This window comes from Callithrix jacchus, chromosome 8, assembly GCF_049354715.1.
Source record: "Callithrix jacchus isolate 240 chromosome 8, calJac240_pri, whole genome shotgun sequence".
In the NCBI taxonomy this organism is placed as follows: Eukaryota; Metazoa; Chordata; class Mammalia; order Primates; family Cebidae; genus Callithrix; species Callithrix jacchus.
This window is the reverse complement of record NC_133509.1, coordinates 103,446,286-103,474,014: the sequence shown is the minus strand read 5'-3', so window position 1 is coordinate 103,474,014 and position 27,729 is coordinate 103,446,286. Positions and strand designations below refer to the sequence as shown.

Sequence of the window (27,729 nt, the reverse complement as noted above, 5' to 3'; positions counted from 1 at the left end):
TGCCCTTAGTGTCCAAATGCTTTATGGGTTTTTCACTGTGATAAGAGGTAAGTCACTGTTTATTCCACCTAGTTGAGGCCTCAGAGCCGACACTTCTATAGAAAAGGCAGGACAGACGGGTTTGACCCTCCTGGTTCCCTTGGGCAGGAACTGCAAGTTTCCCATCTAGGGGCTTATGAGCAGAGAGGAAGGGGTCTCAGCTCCACAGAGTGTCCTCAGTTACCGCTTCTACACGGCTTGACTACCTGTACTCTGAGTTCCTTTTCAAGCGCATTTCCCTTTAGTGAACACTGTTTGCTTCCTCTGCCAGAGCATCCTGCCCCTCTAGTGTAACCCTGAGAAGGAGACCCAGGCCCCTGCCTTCCTGGCATGCAGAGCTTAAAACAAGAGTGCTCCGCCATCAGACATCCTTACCACTTCCAGCTATTGAGTGTAATCAGGTGTGCCAGGATCTGATTTCAAAGCCAAAAGCAAAGGGACTCAGAGGAATCCTCTCTCTCAGTTGCGCCAGTGGAAGACAAAGGGGTCTGAACAAACAGGATGCACTAGAGCTGTGGAGAGCACTCCCCAGCAAGTGGGGCGGGCGGGATGCAGGGTGAGAATAGTTGGCCTGTAAGCCTGGGCGTTGGCATGCAATGCAATCGTGCCCAAGAGAAGCAAGGCAGGGCATGAACGGATGCTGATTCATCTGACAGCCTATCTGGAGGGTTCCTGATAAGACAGTCATGCTCTTCCAGGGCCCAGAGAGTTATATAATCCCCACCGGACTATAAGAACCCAACTCTGGCAGTTCACCTTGCAGAGAATGCTGACATTTCTAGAAATCAGAGAAAACCCTCTATGCCTTGTAGGGCAGATGAGTAGTACTAAGGAATCTGCAAGCAAGTCAGAACTGATGTCTTGTGAAGGTGGAGAAGACCCACTAGTTGCATCCCAATGTCTGGGTCCTGGTAGATCCATTTATTTCTGTCCCTGTTTCCATCTCTTATCCCATAGTCTTGGGCTTGGGAGCTTACATCTAGTAAACTGTCCTGATCATTAACTGGGTAAAAAGTTGAAAGCCATTCCAGAGAACAGTACCCTTATTGGAAGGCTATAAGCCGAGGGAAAATTTCAGTATTTCCTTTCTGCTTCCCATTGCCCCCATTTTTATACTGCAGGAATCAGGGATAAAAACAAATGTTGTATCACACCCAACCTGAAGGCAAACGAAGATCAAAGGCAACAAGACTAGGAAGCAGCTTACAGTGGGAAGGGGGTACCCATCTAGACTGACCGCTCGCTGATTGTGAAATTCAGGGGTGTTTGCCCCAGTTCACCATCTTTCAGAGATAGCCTTGGTGGTGCTTAAAAGCACCAGGAGTGCTTGGAGTATTAGCCACAGGCACCTCTGGCTGTTATAGTGCCTGGGGGGAATGCTCCTGGCATTTTCTGGATGAGGTTAGAAGTACAAATGTCCTCCAGTACATAGGACAGTCTCACGCAACCGAAGAACTACCCCGATCTTTTTCTAATAGAGTAGTACTGATGAAATTGGTCATTTCTTTTCTTCTTTTTTTTTTTTGAGATGGAGTCTCACTCTGTTGCCCAGGCTGGAATCTAATGGCGTGACCTTGGCTCACTACAATTTCCACCCCCTAGGCTCAAGGGATTTTCCTGCCTCAGTCTCCCAAGTAGCTGGGATTACAGGCACGTGCCACCATGCCCTGATAATTTTTTGTGTGTGTGTGTTTTTAGTAGAGATGGGTTTCGCCATGTTGGCCAGGCTGGTCTCAAACTCCTGACTTCAAGTGATCTGCCCGCCTCGGCCTCTCATAGGGCTGGGATTACAGGTGTGAGCCACTGCGCCCGGCCGGAATTGGTCATTTCTGACACTCAGATGAACCCTGAGCTCCTCCAACCTGGAGCCTTTGAACATGAAACCTATAGCGAGAGTCTCTGAAAAGAATCCAATTCTAAAGGCCAGTGTTGGTTCTAGATGAAATAAAAAGCACACAGAAAATGAAAACCTGCCTGACACCTATAGTTCATCAGTTGCCTTTAAAGGAAACTCTTACACAAACTCAAAAGTTCCCAAGAGAAATTCTAACCGGGCATAAAGCATTGTGAGATTTATGGAGATGCTTTCTTCCAGGGATAGACTTCTGAGAATCGGAGACTCAGAGGCTGCCTCTTGGCTTCTATAAAGTAGTTCTGGCACATACATTAGGTTGTTTTGTCCCTATACAGTGTAAATAGCTAGCACGTGACACTTCAGCAACTGCTAAAAATGAAGTCCCAGCTACTTGTGGGTTTATGGAAAGCACAACATGTGCAAGTTGCAAATGATTTCTATGTAAAATGGCAACGTGACTGCGGCTCTTCTGTAGCATGACCAGGTGGAAGGTAAGTATGAGGTCCTTGGGGGAATTCTAACTACATGAAATTGACTGACTAGGACTGTTTTTTTTTTTTTTTTCTTGGAGTAGGCAGGGGGAAACCAGCAGATACCATTCAGATTTTTCTTACAAGGAGAGACTTGATGAATCCATCATTGTACTCATAAGCCAATGCCTTTCACAAAGAATTTGAATTCTAGGGAGATTTTGAGCACAAAGCTGCAATGTCTTTGAGAACTTGATTTATGATGCATGATGAACTGCTGTTAACTCTGGGGTCATTCAGCCAGTGCGGATGGGAAGGGCAGCCCCATTAATCACAAGGTAGCAGAAGACCCCTCCAGGTGAGCCAAATGCACAGAGGGAGGAAGTGAGTCCAGGTGGAAAAAGAGACCCCTCCCCTCATCGCTGGTGTGGTTGGGAGACAGCTCTGCTTCAGGGAAGCTTGGAGGGATGGTCTAATGTACATTCTCGCAAAGAATCAGAGAGGCTGCAACTTGTCTGAGAAGAATTTACATCCTGGCTGCATGGCATTAAGCAAGCTACCTAAATCTGAACCTTGGGCCCTTCCAAGATGGGGATAATAGTACCTGCCTCAGAGGGTTGTTAGGAAAATAAGCAAGCATTTACTGAGTACCTAATACATGCCAGGCTTGGTATGAGGTACTGGGGAGATGGTAGTAGAAGAGCTGACAGTTTCATGAAAGCACTTCTATAGTGTCCTAGGCACAGACACTGCCTATCATTTGTAGCTACTCAACAAATGTTACTTCCCTTCTCCTTATAATCTGTACCACTGGGCACCTGCTATGTGTAAGCTATTGTGTAGGCCCTTGGAGCTGGCATCAAGTAGCAATTTGTAGCTTCAAAACTGGTTTCACATGTGAGAACAAATGTCAGCAGTTTTTGCACTTGCTGATGGTGAGATAGCAGGAGGGGTTTTGAGCTCACAAATCCCTTTAGCTGTAGCAGCCCTCCTTTAATTGATGTTATATCCTGGACTTCTTAGAAAGATCCAACCTATTTATTGATGGTCATTAATACACCTGACACTGCTCTAGGTGCTTAAGAAAAAATTCAATGAATAAATCAAAGATGCCTGCCCTGCAGAGCTTATATGGTAGCAGAGAAAACACAGAATGAAGGGTAAACATTGTGAGCTGTTGATTATTTATTACCTCATATGGAGATAAGTGCTTTGGGAAAATATAGTAGAGCAGGATGGGGGTAAGCAGAGCAGGCTGCAATTTTAATTAAGTGCGGTAAGTCTCACAGAGAAGGTGATATTTCAGCAAAAACTTAAATGTGAGGGAGTCATCATCCACCGTGTGAGGAAAGGAGGGGAGGGAGTCAGCTATGGTACTTTGGGGAAAAGGGTTCCAGTAAAGGGTTCAGAAGTGCAAAGGCCCTAAGGTGAAAGCATGCCTGTGACAGGAGTCAGCTAGGAGACAGTGTAGCTGCAACAGGTGAGCAAGTGAGGAGCAGTGAGAGGCTGGGAAGCAGGTGCCACTGGAACCGGGGGTGGGGGGATAGTGGGAGCTTTCTAGGCTTATGGAAGGACTTTGCTTTCAGTCTGAGTACGAAAGGGCCACTTGAGAGTTTCGAGCAGAGGAATGGCATGATTTGATTTATGTCTAAAACTGGAGAGGAGATCATAAACTTAGGCTCAGGCCTTCCATGAAGGTTGGAAAACCATCCATTTATCTACCCCGTCATCTTCACAGGCCCCCCGGCATGAAGATTAGGCAGATTATTTCTAGTCCCATTTTACAAACTGGGGAAGTGGGACTCAAACTGGAGAAGTGGGAAGGCTAAGCACGTTCTCTGAGGATCCAGGGCTGGATGGTGATAGGCTGGGGACTGAATTCTTGCAGTGCCCCTGACTTGGACTAAGATGGGTTTCTGGACACTTGGAGCTGTCTGCTCCACAGTGTCCACAGGGGTTTTATGCATCCTTGAGGGTTGTTTTGGTGGAGAGAAAAGACCATCTGGGGCTACTTTGGTTTTTGAAAAGTTACACATTGAAACAACTCAGTTTTCTTTTAGGCTTTAAAGTTCATCTTATAAATCTTATTACATTCTCACAGATGGTCAATGAGAGTTTGTAGACGATATCCCCCAATTCAAAATATCCTTCCTTACCTTATGCCTCAATAACAAATATGATGCGTTGCACCTAGTACATCCCACGTCATACATCTCAGAGTCAATCACACCAGGAAGGAGGAGGGGGGCACTGCTGGGGGCCCGGGGTCGCGGTGCAACTTGGCCAGGTACTAATCCATGACCAGGGCTGGGCTCCCGGCCTCAGGGTCTGTGGGGTGGGCTTACTGGCAGTCACTGGCCGCAGGGCAGGATGCCATAGGGAGATGATTGGAGAGGCACCCAAATGAAGGGAGAAAGGGAATGTTTTCCATTTGCTTATCTCCTACCTCCCTTTTTATCCTTAACTCTGGAGAAAAATTTGCTACTACAAAGTTGTACGCTGGTTTTTCTTCTACCATGTTGACGAGCAGGGGCTCAAGGGGCAGTCTGACAGTGTAAGGCCCCTCTGAGGAGGCCTCCCATTGCTTACCTCAGGCTTTTCCTAACTCCCCGCTCTTTCCTTGGCCTCTCCATGCTCCATCTTTCTCTCTGCTGTCCTTCCTGCAGCATTCCTCTCCACCCCCTCCCTTCTATTGGCCTTGGGAGCTCTCCACCCTTCCCCTCCAACCCTCCATACCCCACACTCTTTGTTGCTGGATTCAAGGTTCTCAATACAATAAAGCTTTGATGATTTGCCCCAATTGAGAAGGAATGTCAGCTGAAATTAATGAGGAGTCTGAATAATAGAATTTTGAAGCAAAGTTTAGTTGCTTTCACGTTAAGACATCCTTTCCAGAGAGAAGAGTTAGCATTTAAATGCAGTAATAGTTGATGTTGAGAAATCGGGCAATATGTCTTAGAGAATCTTTTCAGTAATCTACCAGAAACGAATCACTTATAATTAGCATTTTCTTTCTTTGAATCAGAGTGTTTCTGCGTTGAAAACCTTTCATTTTTAGCGACTGACATCTTTAAAATCACTGATTTTACCAGACTTCTCTCAGATCCACAAGTTTCAACTCCTGAGTTCTTTGTGGCAGAGACATTTACACACTGAAAGTCTCTCTAGAAATTTTTAATTATTAATGATATAAGCAATACATGAATATATTCTTGCAAAAAATTAATACCTTAAAAGGAACAAATTAAAATCACATAAATAAAATCATTTTCTGTTATCCCATTTACATTACTTTCTTTAAGGTGGTAACAATGTATTCTCTGTAACAAACCATTTTGCACAAAAATCCCTTCTCCGGGGTCCTACCCAAAAGGCAACTATCCACACTTAATTGGATCCTACACATTTAAAAAGTAGTGGCTGAGGGAGTTACAAGCTCTCAGCTTCCCAGTCTATATCTTTATTCCTTAATTCTCCCCACTTCCTTACCACATCTCTGCACACTCCATATGCATGTATCTGCCAGGAAATCTCAGCAAGTGAAGCACATCTGGCAAATGTTAATAATTAGGAAATCTAGATGAGGGCACTTGGGTGTTCATTATATTATTTTCTCTACTTTTCTGAATGTTGAAAATTTTCATAATGAAAAAAGAAAAAAAAAAAAAAACTCACAAAATTCTAAAAACAACAAAACAGCAAGTGACCCCGGGAAGAAGAAAGGACCGGTTCTAGTTACTGCTGTTTCCCTCTTCCTAGAGAGTCCCACTGGGAAGGGCTGTGCCTCACCTGTGGGAATAGGAATGTAGAAATGCCTGGTGTATTTCTTAGTAATATGGCTACTTTTCCAAGCTCTTTCATACTTGTTCTTGTTTTACTTGCACAACAAGCCTTTGGGGGTAAAAAAGGCAAGTGGGTTTCCCCCATTTTACAGAAATATTATTGGAAACCAAGAGGTTTCATGATACTAGCTAATAATACCAGCTCATAGTTACTGCTTTCTTACTAGGCTGCAGGCATTGTTCTAGCTACTTATGTGCACCAAATAATTTTAAGAATTATGTGCATAAGCTTAGTAAGTGGTGGATTGCAGTATGAACCCAGGCAGTCTACTCATGAGTCTAAACTTACAAGCACCTATATCCTCATGTGATAACATTACAGATGACTTTCTAGCATCCCAAGAGTGGAAATCTGGCAGCCTTCAGGGTGCATTCAGACTATAAAAGCATTTATTTGGCGTATACAGTATTTTATAATTTTTGAATTTCAAGATGTATTTAAAGAGAGATTTTATCTGAAAATCCAGATTTCTGGCTTCCCTTGTAAAATCAGACATTCTGGCAACGTGAGGCCAGCATCCCACAAGATAACAAGTGATTGGAGCTGAGATTGTGAAAGAAAAATTTTCATGACACTTGTTAAAGACTTAGAGGAAGACTTTATTCAAGAAAGTATACTGCAATGGGGTTCTGCAGAAGTGCGAGATGGGCTCAACTCAGAACACATTGAGGAAAAGTGCGAATTTATAGCCAAGGAGCAGGGTGGATGCCAGTGAATGACTAAGAAACACCAAGGCTAGGGGCATTCTGGCTAAACTGACGTGGCAGGATTCTTACTGAAGGCAGACAAGGGTGATAGGACATAAAGGGAGGGGGCTGAGGAATTTGATCAGATATTGAGAGTGATCAAATACCAAGGGTGGATAATTTTCACTCAAGTGACTCAGCAGGATTCTTGCTAAAATTGGACTAAGCAAGCCAAGGACAGAGCCCAAGGTCGGGGTTTAGTCAGAAAGAGGACTCAGAGGAGCCTGACTCAAGTTTAATCAAGGAAGAGTCTTTGTCAGTAACTGCTGCCCCTTTATATAGGGTATGTTCTCTCTAATCTATCAGTCCCTACAACTCCCTATTATTGCACCTGGCCTCTTTTTGCAACTCTTTTTAACCTGTCTAGCATGAGCGTTTGAGTTTGTAACCCCTGTACTATTAAAAAAAAGATAAACCCTAATGAATCAGAATTAATTTCTGTCCTGGTACCATCAACACACTGCCTAAGTCATTTATTCATTCATCTTTCCAGATAATAACCATCCATTCATGTATCCATCCATCCACCTTTTCATTCTTCTTGTCTCATGCACCCTAGCTAAGCAAATTGTCAAACTGAACAGTCATACCTGAATTTCTTGGCCAATATCTACTTTTCTCCAAATCAGATAAGAAGGGCAAGATCAGAGGGTAAGGAATGTCCTATGAGGAAAACAGTTATGGTAGGTGTTATGAACTGAGCTATGTCCCTTCAAAATTCATATGTGAAGTAAACCTCCAATGAAACTGTGTTTGGAGTAGAGCCTTTAAAAGAAGGTAATCAGTGGCCAGGCACAGTGGCTCACACCTGTAATCCCAGCACTTTGGGAAGCCCAGTGGGGCATATTACCTGGGGTTAGGAGTTCAAGACCAGCCTGGCTAACATGGTGAAGTCCCATCTCTATTAAAAATACAAAAATTAGCCGGGTGTAGTGTTGTGTGCCTGTAGTCTCAGCTACTTAGGAGGCTGAGGCAGGAGAACTGCTTGAACCAGAGAGGTGGAGATTGCAGTGAGTCAAGATTGTGCCACTGCACCCCAGCCTGGGCAAGAGAATGAGACTGTGTCTCAGAAAAGAAAAGAGAAAAGAAAAGAAAGAAAAGGTAATGAATTGTACATGATGGTCAGCAACAGAAAATAAAATAAAAGGATGTAATTAAGGTTAAACAAGGTCATAAATATGAAGTCCTAGCATCATGGTGATCTCAAACCAATAAACATAGAATGGACACACAGAAAATAAAAACCAAGAAGATGAGGTTCTATACAATGGAACTAGTGTCTTTATAAGAAGTGGACAAGACGCTAGGAGCTCACACACACAGAACAAGCCATGTAAGGACACAGAGAGATGATGTCCATCTGCAAGCCAAGGAGAGAGGCCTTCGGAGAAACCAAACCTGCTGGAACCTTGATCTTGAACTTCCAGCCTCCAGAACTGTGAGAAAATAAATTTCTGATCTTTAAGCCATGCAGTCTGTGGTATTCTCTTATGCAGCCAGAGTGGATGCATATGGCAAGGAACTACTGTCCAGGTGCCCTCTGCCTTTTCAATCCCTCTGACCCTCTCCACTTTCCCTGAACAAGCAGTCACCTAACATCCAAGGCCATGTGAATAGCTACAAAGAGAAGGTGTTGGTAATCCCAGTTAAAAAGGTCTATGGTTTCTCCAGGGGTGTGACTGCACCATCAGGATGGGCTTTGAGGGTGGAAAAGGGCTGTGGAGATGCCACTGAAGAATTCTACCAGTGAGATGAACTCAGGCCATTTCACTAAACCCTGTGTGCTTGAAATGGAGAGTTGCTGCTTAATGTGTACAGACTTTGGAGTTGGGGTGTGGGCATGAAAAATATTAGCAAAACCCACGGTGGCTTAAGGAACACTGAGAGGTACAGGTTCATCCAGCTAGTTGGTTGGGTTTAGCAAGCAGTTTTTGTCTGGAGATCCTGAGCCCAGCTTAAACTGTGATGGTCAGAATAATCACTGCAAAATTTGCTTCATTTTAAGCCTTCCTCCAGCTTTCCACCAGGTGTTCTACTTAAAGAGGCTCATGGTATTGACACAAAGATAGGTGGTTGTTGATTAACTCCAGAGGGGCACAGAAAACTGGGAGAAAGCCAAACTGGCTTCTGCTTTATCTCTGCATCAACTTTCAAGCAATTAGATTGGTAACGACTGTGTGGTTTGGACAATGGTGTTGGCATGACAGGCTGGACAAATCCCACGTGGGTTCCTGGTCAGCCAATGGCAATAGACTTCAACCTCTCATTCTAAATAGAATGGGCAGGGATCTGGAGGTGCTCCAGCGGAACTGACTGGAACCCTACAGTAGCAGCTCTGGAAACACTGTCAGAGTTACCTTCTTTGCTATCATGGGCTCCTAGGGAAATGCTGCAATTTTAGTCACTAGATAAAAATGTCAGTCACAAGACAAAGTTTGACTGATGATTTAATCACCATTGACATACTCGGAGGTCAGGAAAGGGCAAGGAAACACAGACATTTAGACTAGCCTCTCCTTCACTCCTAGACTCGTGTCCACTAAAAATAATGTGGGCAGACTGAAATTTGAATGCAGATGGGTTGGGTTTGGCTTTTAGCCATCTGAAGGGTTACAAAGGTGATGGTATCTAATGAATAAATGGTAAAACATACTATCACAATTCACTTTTCCCCTAAGCCTCTGGTTGATGCATGAATTTCATATAAAGCACAATTTCTCTGACTCAGTTGAAATAGGGAAAAACCACACATGACTAGTCTTCCAAAAACCATCATGAAGATTTGTGAATAACTTCCAATAAAGAGCTTTGAGCACCGAGAATGCAACTGGCAAAAACTTTATCCAAACCGAATCCTTCACTTGTGTTCTAAAATCTGAGTTTGAAAGCTATTTGAGACTTGTTAGTCAAGAATCTGGGCTTTACAAGACCTGAGGGTGGGGGCTGAAGAAAGGCAAGGATCAGGGATAGGGGCAGAGGATCCTTGCAGGGGCCAGAGAAGACCTTGGGGGTTAATGAAAAAGGAATATCTTCCCACTCGCTTGGTCAGGGTTTCTCAATGGAAGTTCCTCTTATTTCTGCTGATGCCTGTTTTTTGGGAAAAGGAAGTAACTCCAAAAACTGGTACAAGGAGAAAAGGTAGCTGGGTCCCATGATGGGAACACAATTTTCCTTAGCTAAGAGAGGATTGTGTTTCCATTCCTTTTTTCATTACATACCTTCTCAATATTCTTTATATTCTTAAATAAATCTCAACAGCTCTTCCTTCCCACTCACTAGTCCTATGCCTCTGTGACTGGGCACTTCAATAGGGCGAGAAGTAAAATTCTGGAGTCAGGGACTGGAGATGAGCAATGATAGGAGATGCCTAGGCTGTGAGAGTATAAGGGGACCATGTCTACAGTTATGAGCAAGAAGCAAGAGAGAATGGGTATGCTTGCGGCAGTCCTGTTAGAGGGTATACAGCCCGCCCTGGAGTTCATCACTGTCTTGCCCTCTCACAGCCCCTCTACGAGAAAATGCCGGCCCACACTTCCTGCTACTTGGGCAGCCATGGTTTCAGGGACTTCCTTAGCCAACAAGGGATTGGTTAGCTAGTGACCAATGATGTTGTCTGAGACAAAACACTAAGATAAGCCCTAGATAATGAGATTCTCTCTTCAGAATCGTAACCAAGGAAAAAAGCCAACGGGAACTGAAGTTGAAAGGCTAAGGGGTAGGGAGAAACACAAGGATAAACCATGTGCAAACTGCAGTTTTGAGTAAACAGAACTATACAGCATGCAGGGCAAATCTGGGGTGAGAGGGAGAACAGCCCTGGGCAGACACACAGAGAAAAGCAGAGACCCCAGGATCATGAATTTCCAGGGCTGCCTTCCCTCTGGAAGGCCTTCCAATTCCACACCACCTATATCCTTCCCAGTATGTGTCCCCTTTTCCCGGAGACAAGTGAGACTCTTCTTCCCAGTGAAAACAGCTCAACTGTAATAGAAGTTTGTACACACTCCATGTAGGTAGGTTGAAAACGGAATTATTATCTGAAGACATCAGCAGAAGCAAGAGGATCTCCCCATCTAGAGTTAACTAGAGTAGGCCGGCTCTCAGCAAACATGGCCTACCACCATGGCTTACTTGGAAGCAGCTTGTGCACTTGAGATTAGGTTTTAGGCAGGAAATAGTGTGACCTAATTTCTGCTTTGTTCTTATCATGTCAGGTTATGCCAAGTCTATGTTTGAGACCTGAAGAAAGGAAGTCTTGGAATCTACAAAATATTAGTTTGGTCTGAGAAAGTTAAATCCCTGTTAAGTCACCAAAATCCAGGTCCACAAATCTCTCTGAGAAAAGCTTTAAACCCGTGATTTTTTCACTGGTTCAAAGGAGCAAAGACATGTGGTGGTCATGTTGGTTGACTAACAAGAGCTGATGAATCATCTCTTCAAGGCTCCCACTTCAAGGCTCAGGAGGGCTAAATCGGAAGGAAAACCAAAAGCAGCTCTTGTCAATATGAGACCTCCCTCGTCTCTCATGTCCACAGCCTTGGAAATGTCCCCAGGCAAGGCTGCCATCAGCACTTGACCAAAAACACATGCAGGCAGCCCATTCAGATCAGGAATTCATCATGAAAGAATAATAAGGGAAAGTTTCTCTCTCTCTCTCTCTTGCAAGGAGAGCTGCTTTCTGGAAAAGTCACAGGGCTTTGAAGGAATGTGCATCATGTCTGGTAACAAGGGGTAGAATGGAAAGGAAGGGCACATTTCCAAAAGCCTTTTCACACAGGGCATGATGGTCTGGGGTCACTCAAAACTAGTTGTTCTATCTTAAATGTGTTATTGAAATCAGGCCATGACTCCCTTTAACCCACTATCCCTTCTCAGAGTTGTTTGTGTCTGAAAGCGCTAGAGGAAAACTACCCAGAGTTAATTAGAGTTAACTGGTCTTTCCTGGCTACCCCTCTATTTCAAAAGGTCACCTGTGGACTAAAATGGGCTGCAAAACCGTTTGGTTTTCCTTAACACTACCCCATAAATCTTTGATGTATGCCACGTAATCTGAGGGAAAAGTATATAAGCGTGAATATGGAAGAAGGAGACATTTGCAAGCCCAGTGGGTATAGCTGTGCATGACAAACATTACAGATGTTTACCAATATCCAGTTCCCATTCCCTTCAGAATACGGAGCAGGTGGTACCTTCTTGCCTCCTGGAAGTTAGGAGTAGCTGCATGGCTGCATGGCCATGAGAGTAGAAGTAATGTATACCATCTTTTGAGGGAAGAACTTAATCACCAGTGCTCAAGCTCTCTCTCCTCCTGCTCACCTCTCCCTTCCCCTACTGTGGTACTGTGGCAGTGCATGTTAACACTGAAGTGCAATACTGGGTCCTACATGGAGGAGGGCTTATCTGGAGAGGCTCAGACATACACGGATTTTGCAAGTCACTGACATTTGGGGGGACTATGTGATGGGCAACAGAACCAAATGTGTCCTGACTTACGTCTAGTGATTTATTGGTTTTCTCTCCTCCCAGATCTATGTGGAGTTTTGGAAAATTTGTGTTCCATCTGAACTGTGCCCTCACTGAAATTCAGAAGTAGGCAGTGTGTTTTCTCTCACACTTAGGATGTTTGGCTGAGAAGAGCGATGAGTGCCTTCCCTCCATTTGTGCAAAAGAAGCCTCTTTGAATTTTGGAGTGGAATAAAGAAAGTCCTTTCACAACCACAGGAGAAAAGTGATGGTGATGATATTGAAACCAAAACTTGGAAAAAATGACCCTTCCAAATGGTTCCAAGACCACAGTTTTTAGGCTAGAATCAGATATTCTGCACTTCTCCTTGCCTTCACTTACTTTTCTCCCATTACCTAATCCTTGTCCTCCCTTTCCAGAATTCTCCTTTGGCAATCCTGGTTTTCCTGGACAAACTTTCACAGCCCTGTCTCTGACCAGTAATTTTGCTTTGTTCAGAACACACAACCTAAAAGATATTATGCACAGAGTTCAAGGCTCTCTGGGTTAATCCAAAACGTTCCCCTTGTGGGCTGACAGGGACCACACATTTCTGAATCTTCACCAGGACTGCAATACCTTCATAGAATAGCTGGAAGGCTAACATAATTAGGGAGACAAAGTTGAACTCTGACACAGTGAGCTGTAGTCAGCAGTGATTGCACTGCTGCACTCCCAACTGGGAGACACACACACACACACACACACACGCACATGCACGCACACACACACACCCTTAAAAAGTCTCTGAATCACATCATAATTACTTTCAGTAAAAGTAATTAATGATACAGGATGCCTTACTAGCATCTCATGGGTGGTACCAGCTTGGCAGATTTTCAGTTCATAGGGAAGAATGCTACCTGTGTCCTTCCTCATGAACATTTCCTGGGTCAACTTACCTGCGCATTTCTCCTAATCGCTAGTAATGATGATGAGGGAAGGCAGTGATGGAGCCTCTATTATAGTCTGAGCATCACTGCCCAGAGTCCAAGATCAAACCACTAGCATATTTCCTGGTGATTCTTTTATTTAGAAACTGCTCACTGAGTTCTCACTGTTGTGAATGTAGTATTGTGCTGAGTACTTGAGTGAATTGAAGCTAAGAGTTGTGATCAGAGATCTTACACGGGCAAGGGATGAGAGACAAAAGAGAGTAGAACTGCCTGAGTTCACGTCCGCATTTCATCCTTCCCAGTGAGGGACTGAACCTCTCTTGCTTCAGTGCCTCATCTGTAAAGAAGGAATAATACCAAGTTCTACCTTGTAAGATTACTAGAGGCATTAGAGAAGTCTGTGTATGTAAAGTGTGTGCCAGACACGCAGCAGGTGCTCCGTATCAGAGGCAGTGCTTAGGCCTGTCCCTGCAGCATGGTTTGTGGTGAAGGCCTGGAGGGCCTTGGGCAGGAAAATACAGTATGGTTTGTCAATCACTGCATGTAGGGCACTCTCTTGTGTTTCTTGGGGTCAAAAAGGTAGTGTCAAGGAGGAGCCACTTAATTTTTGACATTTGGGATTGGGATATGTCTTCCTCTTACTTTTTTCGGACGCATTTGAGTGATCCTTTTTAAGTGTGAACAATTTGGCCTTTTTTTCTTGGCAGACAGTGAAAGTGAAGAGAGAATAAATTAAGAGTTGCAGAGAACAGACATCTTTCTCAATGTAAGGGAGAAAAAGTAATATATTTTCCTCATCTATCTCAAGGTTCATGGCTGAGAGCTCTATAACAAAATACAGATTCACAAGAGAAAAACATATACATTTACCTTTTTCTTCTTTGAAATGGAAAGTACCTATTAAGTGCTTCAGAACCAAAATCAAAACCATGACTTCACCATGGACTAAGAAGGGTTCTCAAAAGACAGTGCAAAAAGAAGCAGCCCTCCCAAATCCAGAACCACCCCCAAAGATAGTCAAATATACAAATGCACCTCCCAAGAGCTGGCGATAGTTGGTACAATAGCCGCAAATAGGGTGCAACCCACATTTCTCTCCAGCCATATTCTTGAGTTCCCCTCCCCTGAAGTTTGTTGGGGAACTCAAGACAGCTTGTATGCCCCAACAGGGAGAAAATCAAGCCAAGTTATCAGGAAAGAAATTGAAACAAAGAAAGAAAGAGACAGCAGTCCCTGAGAGGGAAGGGATCAATAACAAATGCATAACTTAAAGCCATATTTAGCCAGAGTCACAATATAGGTGTAGGAGTGTGTGTGTGTTTTCCTGCTAATCCGAATTTGGGAAGGAAGGTTCAAAAAGAAATTTTTACCTTCTCTCTCGACCAAGGACTACAGAGATCGGGGAGAGCTGACCTTGCTAAGAATTCTTATTTTTCCAGCTCTTTTGTTAATTGCCCCAGGATCTCATCTGCAAGATCCAGAATGAGTCGGGTATCTCAGCCACCCCATATGGGGCACCAGAAACTGTAGGGGAGAAAAATAGCATCTTTTCCTTACCTATTGCAAGGTTCATGGCCAAGACCCCTATAACAAAAGACAGATTTACAAGAGAAGGCCAAGCTCACACCTGTAATCCCAGCACTTTTGGAGGCTGAGACAGGCGGATCTCCTACAGACAGGAGTTCAAGCCCAACCTGGTCAACATGGCGAAACCCTGTCTCTACTAAAAAAAAAAAAAAAAAAAAAATAGAAAAATTAGCCAGGTGTGGTGGTGCATGCCTGTAATCTTGGCTACATGGGAAGCTGAGGCAGGAGAATCACTGGAACCTGTGATGCAGAGGTTGCAGTGAGCCGAGATCACACCACTGTACTCCAGCTTAGGCGACAGAGTAAGACTCCATCTCAAACAACAACAACAACAACAAAAACATTTATAAGAGAAAAGCATAAACTTTATTTAATGTAAATTTTATGTGACATGAGAATCTTTAGAAATGAAGACCTGGCTGGGCATGGCGGGTCATGCCTGTAATCCCAGCATTTTGGGAGGCTGAGCTGGGAAGGTGGCTTGAGCCTAGAGGATCACTTGAGCCCAGGAGTTCAAGACCTGCCTGGGCAGCACAGTGAGATAGTCTCTACAAAAAATAAAAAATTAGCTGAGTGTGGTAGTGCCAGTCTGTGGTCCCAGCTACTTGGGAGGCTGAGGTGGGAGAATCACTTGAGCCTGGGAGGTTGAGGCTGCAGTGAGTTGTGATTGTACTGTTGCACTCCAGATTGGGAGACAGAGTGAGACCCTGGCAAAAAAAAAAAAAAAAAAAGGAGAAGAAGGAGAAGAAGGAGAAGGAGAAGAAGAGGAGGAGGAGGAGAAGGAGAAGGAAGGAGAACCCTGCAAACCAGGGAAATCTGTATTTTTATGCCTAAGTTTGATGAAGAGTAAATAGTCACGCAGAAGTATGGTTGGAAGACTAACGAGTATGATCTAGGGGGAATAAACTGGGGGAAATTTAGTGAGACCTTTTTGTTCAGATTCTTCTCTGTCCCCATGTCTTCTCCTTTCCTCTGGGTACAGAGTGAACACTTTAGGAATGAACATTTTACAACCTGCTTCAGGAGAGGAGAGGCAAGGGGAAGGTGACAGTGGCCTTCCTGCCTCTGCGTGTTTTTTCTGGTGCCAAGGTGCCAGATTTTGGAGTAGTGTATCCTGAACCCCACCACCAACTTCTCAAATAGTCCCTTGATGTTTGAAATTAGCGAATTCATGTCATAAGAATCCACAGGAAATGTACATTTCCTGATTAAACTGATTGCGAATTACCTTGGTTTTCGCCAATATTCTATTGAATATCCCAAGTTCTCAAAATGTACCTCACTCAGAGAGAGACACTTGGTCACAGCCTGGGATAACTGCCTGCTCCGCCTCTTCCGGGTCTACCCAAATCCTTCTTGCCTTCTGATGCTCAGCACACCAACACCTTCCCTGATTCACTCCAGCTGAGTAAGATGCTCTTCCTTTTGCCCTTGCTGCCCGGGGCTTGGATGTGATTCTGCTTTATATTATAGTTAATCGTTTGTGAGTCTTTTCCCATTCCTTGGAGTACGTTTTTGGAGGGCAGGCCCACATTGAGCTTTGTTTTCAAGCTTTACCTGAGCACTCGGTATGTGCTCAACAAACACTGAATTGTTAAAGGACTCAGTTGTTCAACGATTCTTCATCAGTCTGCACCTACTTGGTACACTGCACTCTGTTGGGCTCTCACAGGAGACACGAAATAGGATGAGACTTGATTCTAGCCCTCAATGCACTAAAAATCTCTGATGGAGGAGCAGGTACAAAGTGATTCTACACAGCACAGCTTGAGATCACTAACAACCTGGGTAAGGCGGGTCGCAAGGCCAAAGGCTGGAAAGATTTAATGCCTGGCTTTGAAGGGGCTGAAGCCCCCAGACCTTGCCCTGAACCCAGCCTGATGCTTCAATCAGAGCCTCATGGCAGTAAGAGCGAGTAGGCTGGGTGTTCTACTGGAAACGACTAAATTATCCTACGGGTCACCACTTGATTTATTTGCTAATTGACTGGCGCAGCTTTGGGCTTTAAATCTAAAGAAATCATTTCATCCTTTATTAAATACCGCATGAGTCTCACTCTTTGTTCAGCAGGGCTATACACAATATACCAAGGAAACTTGAATTTACACTACAATAGTTATGCCACTAATGACCTACAAATGCCACTAATACCATACATGCTCCACTTCTCGGCTGGATCTGAACCTGTCAGTGAATTCTGAGCCCATCGACCTCCCTCTGACACAGGGCCGACCCCCATGCCCATGCCCGCCCCCAGCCTCCCCCATCGTTCCACAATTTCATTTCTGAATCGGTTACTATTTGGAGACTCCAATTCCTTTACACCTACTCTTTTTATTTGGTAGACAATACTTTATTCGGAAATGTTCCCTCCTGTAATTACAAATCTTGTTAGTCATCCTCCTCCTCTCCCCAGGGGGATTGTGGGCTTTAATTAATTAATGTGGTTAAACCCTTTGAGGTGCCTGGTTGAAAGGTGCTATATAAGTGCAAATTATTATTATTATGGCTGTTGACATCCCATGGTGGCAAAGCTCTCAGCCCTACACATCTAGAGACCTGAACAAAGGCTTCTTCATCTTCACCTTCCCTGCTAGGTCTGAAATCGCTAGCTCAATGGTTTAGGGGCAAATCTGTTACCATCTCAACAGCAATCAACTAATTAATCCCCATTATGTCAGCTTCCGTTTCCTTCTTCCAAGCAGTACGGTCCTGTTTTATTTCACAAATCATGCCCCCATCAATTCTAGACAAAGGTCGCAGTATCCCTATGGCCTCTGCTGGCCTCAAAGAAAAAAAAAAAGGAGAGAAAGTAAATTTGAAAAAAAAAATTGTTATGAAATGCACTAACTTCCCACCAGCAACCTAAATGGAACTTTCCTCCAACACTGGTCCTCTTCCACACCTACTGCCCACAGGGTCATTGGCGTCGAAAACCAGAGACCCAAAAATACAGCAAAAGTGCAGGTTAGGGTCCTGCAGCCCTGGCTTGACTAAGGATAGCTATAGACAAAAGGTGTTGCTTGGTGTTGCTTGCTGGGTGGGAAGAGGTCATCCACAGAAGCAAGCACCCCTCTTCAGCTTTGTCTGTGACCCCCAAGTTTCCCCTGAGAAAGCCAGCTGCCATCTGTAGCCAGGAAGCCCTCACAAAGGCAGGGGACCATGATTTAGATGTTTTGTGCTACACCTAGCACACCACAGCCCTTAACAAATGCCCAATACTTCTACTATGATTGTAGCCATTGAAAGCAGTCCTGTCGGGGAGACTTGGCCTCGCATAGGGATGCTGCTGACCAAAACACTCCTTACAAGGTTGTGCCTCAGACCCTTTGTTAGAGTGGATGTGGGCAAGCCTCAGGGGGTCATGTCTTCATCTGCCTTCATTTATCCTCCCTATTGAAGGGCTCCTTCAGGACATTGGTCAGTCTCTGTGGGAAATGATTTGGAGAGCAACAAAAGAACTTGGGCTCTTTGGGGGGCCTTCAGAATTCAGTAAACATCTGGACATGGAAGGCCAGGTTCTCAAGCAGTCTAGCTGGGGAGATGTCAAAAGAGAGAAAGAGCTGTGTCTGCAATGCAAGCCCTTAGTTCTGTGGCGACATTTGTTGTAGAAAGACACAGACACCCCAGTAGGTAGATCGGAAGATTTTTCAAAAGCTCCTCTGTTTGTTGGGTTTTGTGAGTTCAGTGCACTGTTTGTCAGTTCTCAGGGCATGTGTGAGGAAACAGGAGTTTCGCATGGCTGGCGAGCAGCATGTGATGGATGTTCTGATTCTGTGTGCACTACGAATAACCCAAGGTTGTATAAGCCTGTCCTGGTATGTTGCTGTTAAGCGTGTCTGCTATCCTTGAAGTTTGTAAAGCCCTCACGAGTCAAGATGACTTATTGAATTCTCATCCACGAGCACATTTTAATTGACAAAAAAATTAAGCACTAAGTGGTGAAGTGATTTACACTTCATCAGTGAAATTCAGGATCTGAACTCTTGACTCTCAACGTTCCCTTTATTGTTGACTCAATCCATTTAGAACACATTAGTCAGCATGATTCAACATTCACCACTAATCAGCATTAGTGATGGAACTAATCAGCATTCCCCAGTGTCCCTGAATCCATCCTCAAATAGCAAAAGAAATTGGCTTCTGTCAAGAGACAATGGAATGCAGTTTTCGTCAGTATTCACAAGCTGACGTCCAGTCCAAGTCCCACATACTCTCAGGAACCTTCCTTCCTCAGTCATCCTAGTTGAAATGAGCCGACCCCCTTTATCCTTCCATGTTCCACTGTTTGAACCTTGGCAACAGGTATCACAGTTTGCTTTTGATTAAACTTATTTAACTACATCTCTCCTCATGATTCTGAGCTACCAAAAGGAAGGGACTTTGTTTTTCAGCATTATACCCCTTGGCCCCTGAGCACCATGCTTTGTAAACAATAGATGCTCAACAAATATTTGCTGAACTGAACTCACTGAAATGCAGCTTAAATCATATTCCAGAAAGAACATGAAGTTCTTTGGAAGAGACTTTCAAAGAAATCAACAACCTGAATTGATTGAACATATTTTGGTACTATTACCTGGCCATTTTTGCAAATGCAAATTGTTAACTCGGCAAAGATAGCCAAGTGGCTTCCAGGTTCTAAAAGAGGAATGTAAATCCAGCCTAACTATAGTCCAGGCCTTGGAACAAAGTTTTTCTCTATAATGTTATTCCAACTGACATTTTGTTCCATGTGTATATGTGTGCGTATATATATATATAAAATTTATTTTTTTTTAAAGTAGAGACAGGAAAAAAAACATTTTGGAAAAAAAAGTGTTTGGTCTATGACTTTGGACTCAAGGTCATGCCCTGCCTTGTGCTATAGCACTAGTAGCTCTCTCATTGAAGTTTCTTTCTTGCCTACTGCCTACTAGCAAAACATACGGCAATTCCTGCCTGAAGGAGATTCTGTTTTGGGTGAGCAGAACAAGAGTTTTGGGTGCTGATCCTTGGTGAAGTGATACTCTTTCTCTTCTATTTTAGAACCAAAGAGGGTCCTGATGGCACTTTTTAATACATAGATATTTATGCCGCATTTTAAGAGTATAACTATCATGCAACAAGCCCAGCCCTTAGGTCTCTGTACTATTGCATCTTATCTCTGCAACTGGGCTCCTCCGAAAGGGCTGTGTCACCAAATATTTATCATCTTTTCTTTCCTCATGATAACAGAACTCCCAAAATTCAGCTGGGTATAAGGCCACCCAGATTAAGGACTACATTTTTAGGCTTTCTTGTCATATATTTACAGACTGGCCAACATCATATAAGCAGAAATAATGTGTATAACTTCTGGTTAATGTCCTCAAGGGAAGGGGGATGCTTTCCCTCCCACCACCGCTCTCTATCTCATGCACATCTTGCTACTGGGATGGAAAGCATGATGCTGAACCATTCTGGAACATGGTAATAGCAACATCCTAGGTGTGATGGAGCAAAAGACCAATGGCCTGGGCTCTTGGAAAGACATGTAGAGCTGAGCTGCTATACCAGCTCTGGACTGCATTCCTCCTCGGTGCTACATGAGGATGCAGTACATCTCTATCATGTATACAACTGTTAGGTTAGGCTGTAGTTATACCTGGCCAAACTTATAATCAACCTGCAGTCAAGGAGTTCCTTGAAGGATTGTTGTATCAGTGTGACCAATCCATTTTGGCTTAGGATTTCCAGATTCAATATCTCAACAGAGGCTCATGAATCCTGAGAGGTAAGTTGCCATAGGGGCTGCCATGATGGAAGATGAGAGGACCCAAACCTATTTCTGATTTTTTAAACTCTTAGGAGCCCAGGCTAAGAGCTTAGAAAGGGCTACAAACTGAATTTTGAGGCAGTGAACATCATTTCACCTTTCTGGAACTCAGTTCCCTCAGGTGAGAATGAGGGTGATAAATGAGACTAAAAGTTCACTTTCTGGGAAGTATTATGTAGTTAACTTTAGGGAAATGAAGAAATTATTTTCAGAGAGAGAGATGGGGTTTTGCTCTGTCACTCAGACTGCAGCGCATTCCTAAGAACGCATGAGAAGACTGCCTGTGGAAAGATGATGACAAACTTACGATTATGTGAGGCTGCAGAGAAACTGGTCCACTATCTCCAGGACAAGTATAAACTGGTAAAAGTCTTTTTAAAACTATAAACCTAAATATCAAGAAACACATGTAATAAGATTGTACAAATAATCAAAATTTCTGTAAGTAGGGGAGTGGGTACCATGTGGCATATTCATACACTGAATGGATGTGGATACCTAAAGTGAAAGAACATGACTTGTGTATCATATGACCTGTGTACCAGGTGACCAGTGTATCACGTGGCTACATTACAAAAACAATGTTAAGCAACAAAAGCAAGTTGTGAAATTGTGTACAATAAGCCATTTATGCAAATTTCAGAATGCACTCAAAATCAATCATCATACTATGTGTAGACTCACATGTATGTAGAAAAATTTATAAGAATGGAGAGGAAAGATATAGACCAATCTCTGAGAGTTTTCACTTTTGTGGAGGAACTGGTAAGAAGGGAATAGACCAGGGATAGGTGCAAAGGAGTTCTAAAGTGTGCCAAGTTTTGTTCCTGTAATTAAAAAAAAATGGAACATAATTTTAGTAATTATTTATTTGGGGTGTTAGAGTCACATGTTTTCTTTCTTGATTTTCTGTACTGTTCTGTATTTAAAGCGTCTTTCATATATTATACAATATTTCCAAATTTCGGAAAATCGCTCTTCAAGGCTAGTTGCCAGAAAAAAAGGAAACAAAGCAGAGTGCCTATGTGAGAAGATGTCACGGAAGGAGGGGATGGAAAGTGAATGTAGACAGAGGAGAACAGCACTGGGCAGATGGGAGTCCTTCCTCTCCTTCCTCATCTCCCCAGGAGGTCCCAAAGTAAGGCAGGCAGAAGCAGCAAAGGACAGTGCCTTGGCCTAGGCAAACTTTCCGAGGCTGCAGTGGCACCTGGCAGGCTGGAGACAATGTGACAGACCTGCTCTGCCTTCTTCTCCAAGACCTGTGGGAGAGGAGTTTACTCTCTTTGCTCCATTGAGTTCCAGGGCTCTTTGCCCAGGCTCCCACAAGAATGCCAGGCCGTGCCAGGTGTGGAGGTGGTATTTACCAGAGATACCTCTGTACCTGGATGGAAATAAATTGAGAATTTTCTGGGTCACTTTGAGTCCAGCAGCATAAAACATTTTGGTAGGTTACTGATTTAAACTGAAATCTGATTAATTCAGATGGTGGTATTTGGGGGAAAATTTTTTTCAATAAATCATCCAGTTGGCTCAGTGACTAAGAAAATGGGGTGGGAGAACTTAACGCAAGTTTGTGACAAGGGAACAAACAGAGGAGATTAATGCCTTTCCCGACATGCTTCAAAAGATGATCAAACCGTTCTTGATTACAAAAGCAAAGCAATAAGGATGAGGCACATAGCTTTCCAGCTCCAAAAAAGATCGCTGTTGCTTTTTCTATTTTTCTTGTGCCACCCTATTCCAAGTGGTTGGAGATATGGGAAACTAATTTCGTCTCCAGCACCTTCTCTGGACCTGTCTCAGGGTGCCCTGGACTCCCCAGCTCCTACTCCACGTTTTATGCTGCTCACTCAAACCTACACTAATAGATGACAGCACCAGAATCCAAATTCAACCCATCATACCTGACCTTGATTTTGCAAATATGATATAAAAAACACACTGTCTTACTGAGGAACTAAGCCACTATCTTCTGTCCTGTTCAAAACAACCTGGCTTTTCTTTTTCAAATCCTCCCCAGATTCCTGAGGAAGGGAGTAAAGGGGAGGCTGTGCTGGATCAACCCTTCATCCCCCGACCTCCCCTCGCTTAGGTTCTATTTCACCAAGTCCACAGGTGTTTATGCCTATGAGCCCCTGAAAACTAGGAGGGCTCCCGGACTGGGACTTGGGTTTTCCTCTAGGCCTCCTGCAGCGCCAGCAATACAGCCCGGCTGCTTTCAGTGACAGAATCTTTATTCCTGGCCTTCAGTCCCAGCTGTGTTCTGGGTGACACATTTGCAGTTTGCTAAGGGAACAAAGGACAGGACCAGAAAAGCCGTGGGTCAAGCTGGAGTTCACTGTAAACTCTCCCTTTCCTTTCTGCTGTCAGTTGCTTCTGTGGGCACACCCCATTAAAGCTGATTCCCAGAATCAACTCCTACTTTTCCCTCTCCACTGGGCCCCAGCGCACCTGAGCATCACTCTAAGAGGCCAGCTAATCCTCTGAGCTTATTCACTTGGCAGGCACTGAGACTTCCATGGTGAACTCTGGGGACCAAAGAAAAAATAGATTCATGAGATCCCCTCCGACCCCCACCTCTCTCACTTCATTGCACAAAGAGACTCAACTCTCTCACTGCCTGGGATCTAGCTTCCTCTCAGAGTCCAAACCCTCAGGAAACTGGTGACTGTGAGCTCCCTCTCCTTTGAGGCCTAAGTATTTCCAGCATCTAGGGCCCAGCATCCAGAGGCCAGGATCCCAGACAATTGCTGGACAGACAAAGAAGATGCAAACAGGATGGTATTACCATGTTAATGGCCCAAGTTGAGGCCTCCTGAAGATGCTGGGAGGAGGGGGGGGTTCTTTCATTTACTTTTTCTTTCCTTCTTTCTTTCCTTCCTTCCTTCCTTCCTTCCTTCCTTCCTTCCTTCCTTCCTTCCTTCCTTCTCTCTCTCTTTCTTCTTTTTTTTGCAAAAGGAGAATAGTTCTGCTTTCTATTTTACTACAACAATAGCATGGACCGGCTCCTTCATGTGTTTAAAAAGCAGCCTGAGAAATCTCTAACCAGCCCCTCAGTCTCTCCAGCCTGCCGCTTTATTGTCCTTCCCATCCCAGTGAACAAAGGGGAGGGAAGGCCCCCAGTTGTTGACTGTTCTCGGCATCCTAATCCTTGAGAACCGGTGAGGGAAATGGCCTGTGGAGCTGGTAAATCGAATTCTGCCCTCACCTTTTATTCCCTCCCTCTGCCTGTGCACTCCGGAGTTCTTCAGGTATTATAAAGTCTCCTGGCTAGCAGGCCAGTAGGCATCTGGGGGCTCGCTAAGGCATAAAAGGCCCTGAGGGATCATTCCCTATCCCCACGGGTAGCCTGTGTGGTTGGCTTGTTCCCACCATCCAGGCGGCTTTATTGAAGACCGAATGTCAGCCACAGTGGCTGGCGGCCTCCTTCTAGTTGGCAGCACAGGAGCTGCCCTGTCTGTTCCAAGTCCCTGGACATGGGCTGTACATCCCACCCAGAGCTCCAACTTCCACACCAACTTGGGGCTAACCTGCCAGTGAAACTCCTCATGTAAGGAAAGCTACTTGGCCTTGACTGGTGGTAACTTTTCAAGTTTTTCCCTCAGGAACCAAGGGTTTCTTTGCTTTAAACCTGGGGAATTGTGCAGGTGTCTTTTACCTCAGTCATCTGACAAGAATGGGGGACAGGAATTAGCTTTGATGTTGCAGTATGTGGAGATCTCAAGGGTACAACTGTGCTGAGCTAAGGGAATGATGAGGACATCCTCTCCTAGGAGGATCAGGCAAAGCTGAAGTGACAAGGTTGTTACAGATCCTGCAGGTTGGTTACAACGATCCACGTCAGAAAAACATTTTACACTGCGGTCCCCACACAAACTTATAATGTGCACGCACATTCATACACAATCACACAACAAATATTTTATGAAATGATAACAATATGTGTGACACAACCTGGTATTTTTTACTCTCTATTTCTTCTGTCTTCAAATGCTGGTTGTGACTCATCAATTTCACTTCACGACCCACCAATGGGTTGTGACAGTATTCGAAGCCTTGAATCAAGGTTAATATTTTCATTTTCCAGCTGACAAAATCAAGCCCAGAGATTTTCTCAAGATGATACCAAAGCTGGACGTAAAATCAAAGGTAAAATCTCATAAAGGAGGGACCTGTGTTTTCTGGGGACCTGCATTTTTTGTTTTCCCAAAGTCTTTGGGAGCACACAACAAGAAAGCAGGGCATACCAAGAGCTTTGTTTTCAGGGGCATTGCTGGTAAAAGCAGAGGTGTTCCACTGCTTCTGGGAAACCTCTGAGGGGGCTGTGTAGCTTGGGGAGTGGAATAGAGAAAGCAATCAGGTGAGGTTCTGAGGTCTCTCAACCAAGCATTTTACTTACTGGTGGTTGTTTTCGAAGCATAAGACATTTTCCTGAATTCCTCTCTTTCCTAGACACAGCACCAGGTCAGCCTCCTTTAGTGATCCACTTTCTCCTCCGTTATCCAACTTTTTTGAAAAGTCATTCCTTGCAGTTTTTTAACCTCTACCAATTCATTGTATTTTCAGTCTCTACTTTCTCTTCCCTGTGAAATCATGATCCTAGCAATGAGCATCCGAGAGACAACTCAGTGAACCTTGTTCCCACAGACGTCATCCCAAGTTATCCAAATTTGACCAGGCTTATAAATGCTGTTTAACAAAATGCCCAGGGTATGTGTATCACATGAAGACGCTTGATACAGGTCATCTGAGCAAAACAAACTCTTTTCCTCCTGAAATTACCTCGTAATCGTCCATAGAATTTCTTGCAATCTTCATCTAAATTTGCTACTTACTATACTTCTAATCTTTTAGGAAAGCCTCCAAAAATGAAGAGCTGAATGCCACACTGTGCACTGGGTAAATAAAAGTCCAGCTTTCTGATTGCTTATTAGCTATACACCCTTAGAGAGTATGTAACAAAGAGGCCTGCTGTTTGCTTTGCTTAATCTGGTCTTCAAATCTCTGTTCCTTTGTCAGAAAACACTATTTGCAATTGTAAAAAAAAATATTTACCAAGGAACTTGGATAGCATAAGTCAAAGGCTAAGAGCCAAAGGTCAGTAGTTCTCACCCCAAATTTCGTGGACCTGAGAGTTCCTGCTGTGGAGCTCAGCTACACCAAACAAACATGCAGCTTTGTGAGTCCATTAAGAAGCAGACATTTTAGAAGGGGAAGGAAAGGGAAGGCTGCAGCCTGTTCCTCAGCTAGAAGCATGGACTCCCCAGCCTGCCCCACATAATCCCTGCTAGATCTTTGCAATGCAATGTGTCTCTATGGGGGAAATCACAGGGACTACCCTGTTTCACAAACCTGGGAAAAATGCTTAACTTATAAAATCCTTCAGGGTAGGACTTCTCCCATGGACAGCAGTGACAATATGCTCCTCTAGGGCTCAGGCCAGATGTTCACCTAAGCACCTCTGTGGATGGGGTCTCCTGCCTGACAGTAGGGGACAGATATGTATCCTGAGCACTTCTGTGGGGATTCTTCCTCATCCACAAAGCAGTTTTGGACATCTGATCTGTGGGCTGACTCTTCTAACAGCACTCGAATTTACCCCTTCATGTGACTTGTTTTCTGGAAAGACCTGTAATTGGGTGCCTTTCCTAACCACCAGTGCATCTGGCATCTGGGAATGAGCTACCATTGTAGATCAGTGAGTTCTAGGTCAAGGCCTCAGGGCGCTCCACCCTAAGCAAGAACTCAGCTCTAAGTCTTGGGTTCAGGTCACAAGGTGCAGGTTCTAAAGGTCAGGCCCTCCACAGGAAGACCATGTCAGGACTTAAGCACAAGAAAAGGAAACAGGATAACCAGGAGTGAGGGAGGCAGGGCTCAAGGAGCCATGACATTGCCCCTCAGAGGCTGCCAGCCCAAGTGGCTCTTCAGCTTGTTAAGCAAGAGGACTCTGGGGCAGCACTGGCTCCTCACCTCCACACTGGTGTCATATTCATTGCCTACCATGCCGTAGGATCTGCAAAGAGGAATGGGGTGGTAGCAATTCCGAGCCTTCTCGGTTTGATCCTCATGTTTTGATCGTCTCATTCTGTTGTGAAATTCTATAGGTCTCCCTCGGCCCTACCTCAATCTTCTCTGTTAAATTCTTGCCACAACTGCTGATCCCTCGCTCTCTTTAGGGTAAATATCACTGGCCAGTGCATGTTGTCCAGAGCTAGCTTCTACATCGTAGTGATTACCACTAGCAACGGGTGGCACTACGCATCATCAGTTTAAAGAAATAGCTTAATACAAGGATCTTACCTTGAAGAACCAGGCCTTCCTCCTTGATGGTGTAGACAAATGAGGTGAAGGGAGCGAGTGGGGACTTGGCAATGAGAATCTGCACATAAAGCACATTTTTCTAGGGTTAGTCAAAGGATCAGGGATGGGCCTCTATTGACTCCCTGTCCCACTTTGAGACAAATGGTAACATATGACTATAAGACACAAGGCTTATTTAAAAAAAATTTATAACCCAATGTTTAAATGAGTGTTATCCTTTCAAAGCGGTCATCTTAAAAGGCTATACATTTATTCCAACTTTTCTGCCATCAGATACCATATTCTTGCATCAATTCTTTTAGAAATAAATCTCATTATTTTATAACACATGCTTAAATTGCTACCTTTCTGCCCCAAAAATAAACCTAACTTGATTCTCTAATTTTATTTATAAATTTAGCTGTTTTACTAAAAAAAATTCAAAGCTACGTTTAAAAGATTTACTATCACTGCAAATATTCAAAATGACTTGCTAAAGACAAAGCAATCAAAGGTTTCTTTTTTGGCCCTGGTCCTTCACCAAATCTTCTCTTACTTATGGTGTAGAGCATTTTCCACGGCCCTTGACTGTGGATTTGGGCACATGACTTGCCAGGTGGCACGACACAGGTTGTGCCAGGTTCCAGCCAAGGCCTCAAAAAGCCTCAAGTATTTCTAATTGTTCTCTTAATG

General features: G+C 44.1%; 1 protein-coding gene across 11 annotated transcripts in view; it reads right to left on the bottom strand.

Annotated features, from left to right (window-relative positions):
* The window catches only part of RAD51B (RAD51 paralog B), a 642,672-nt gene that overhangs the window by 1,914 nt on the left and 613,029 nt on the right, over window positions 1–27,729 (bottom strand). For 9 of the 11 annotated variants that reach the window (XR_004729965.3, XM_035260799.3, XM_054240082.2 and 6 more), the window contains one exon: window positions 27,037–27,115. The exons of the other annotated variants lie outside the window; for them this stretch is intronic. Coding sequence is in view for 8 of the 9 variants with exons in the window: in XM_035260799.3 (XP_035116690.1) it covers window positions 27,037–27,115 (79 nt within the window). In the remaining variant the exon portion in view is untranslated. The remainder of the gene's footprint in view (window positions 1–27,036; window positions 27,116–27,729) is intronic. 11 annotated transcript variants of the gene reach the window in all.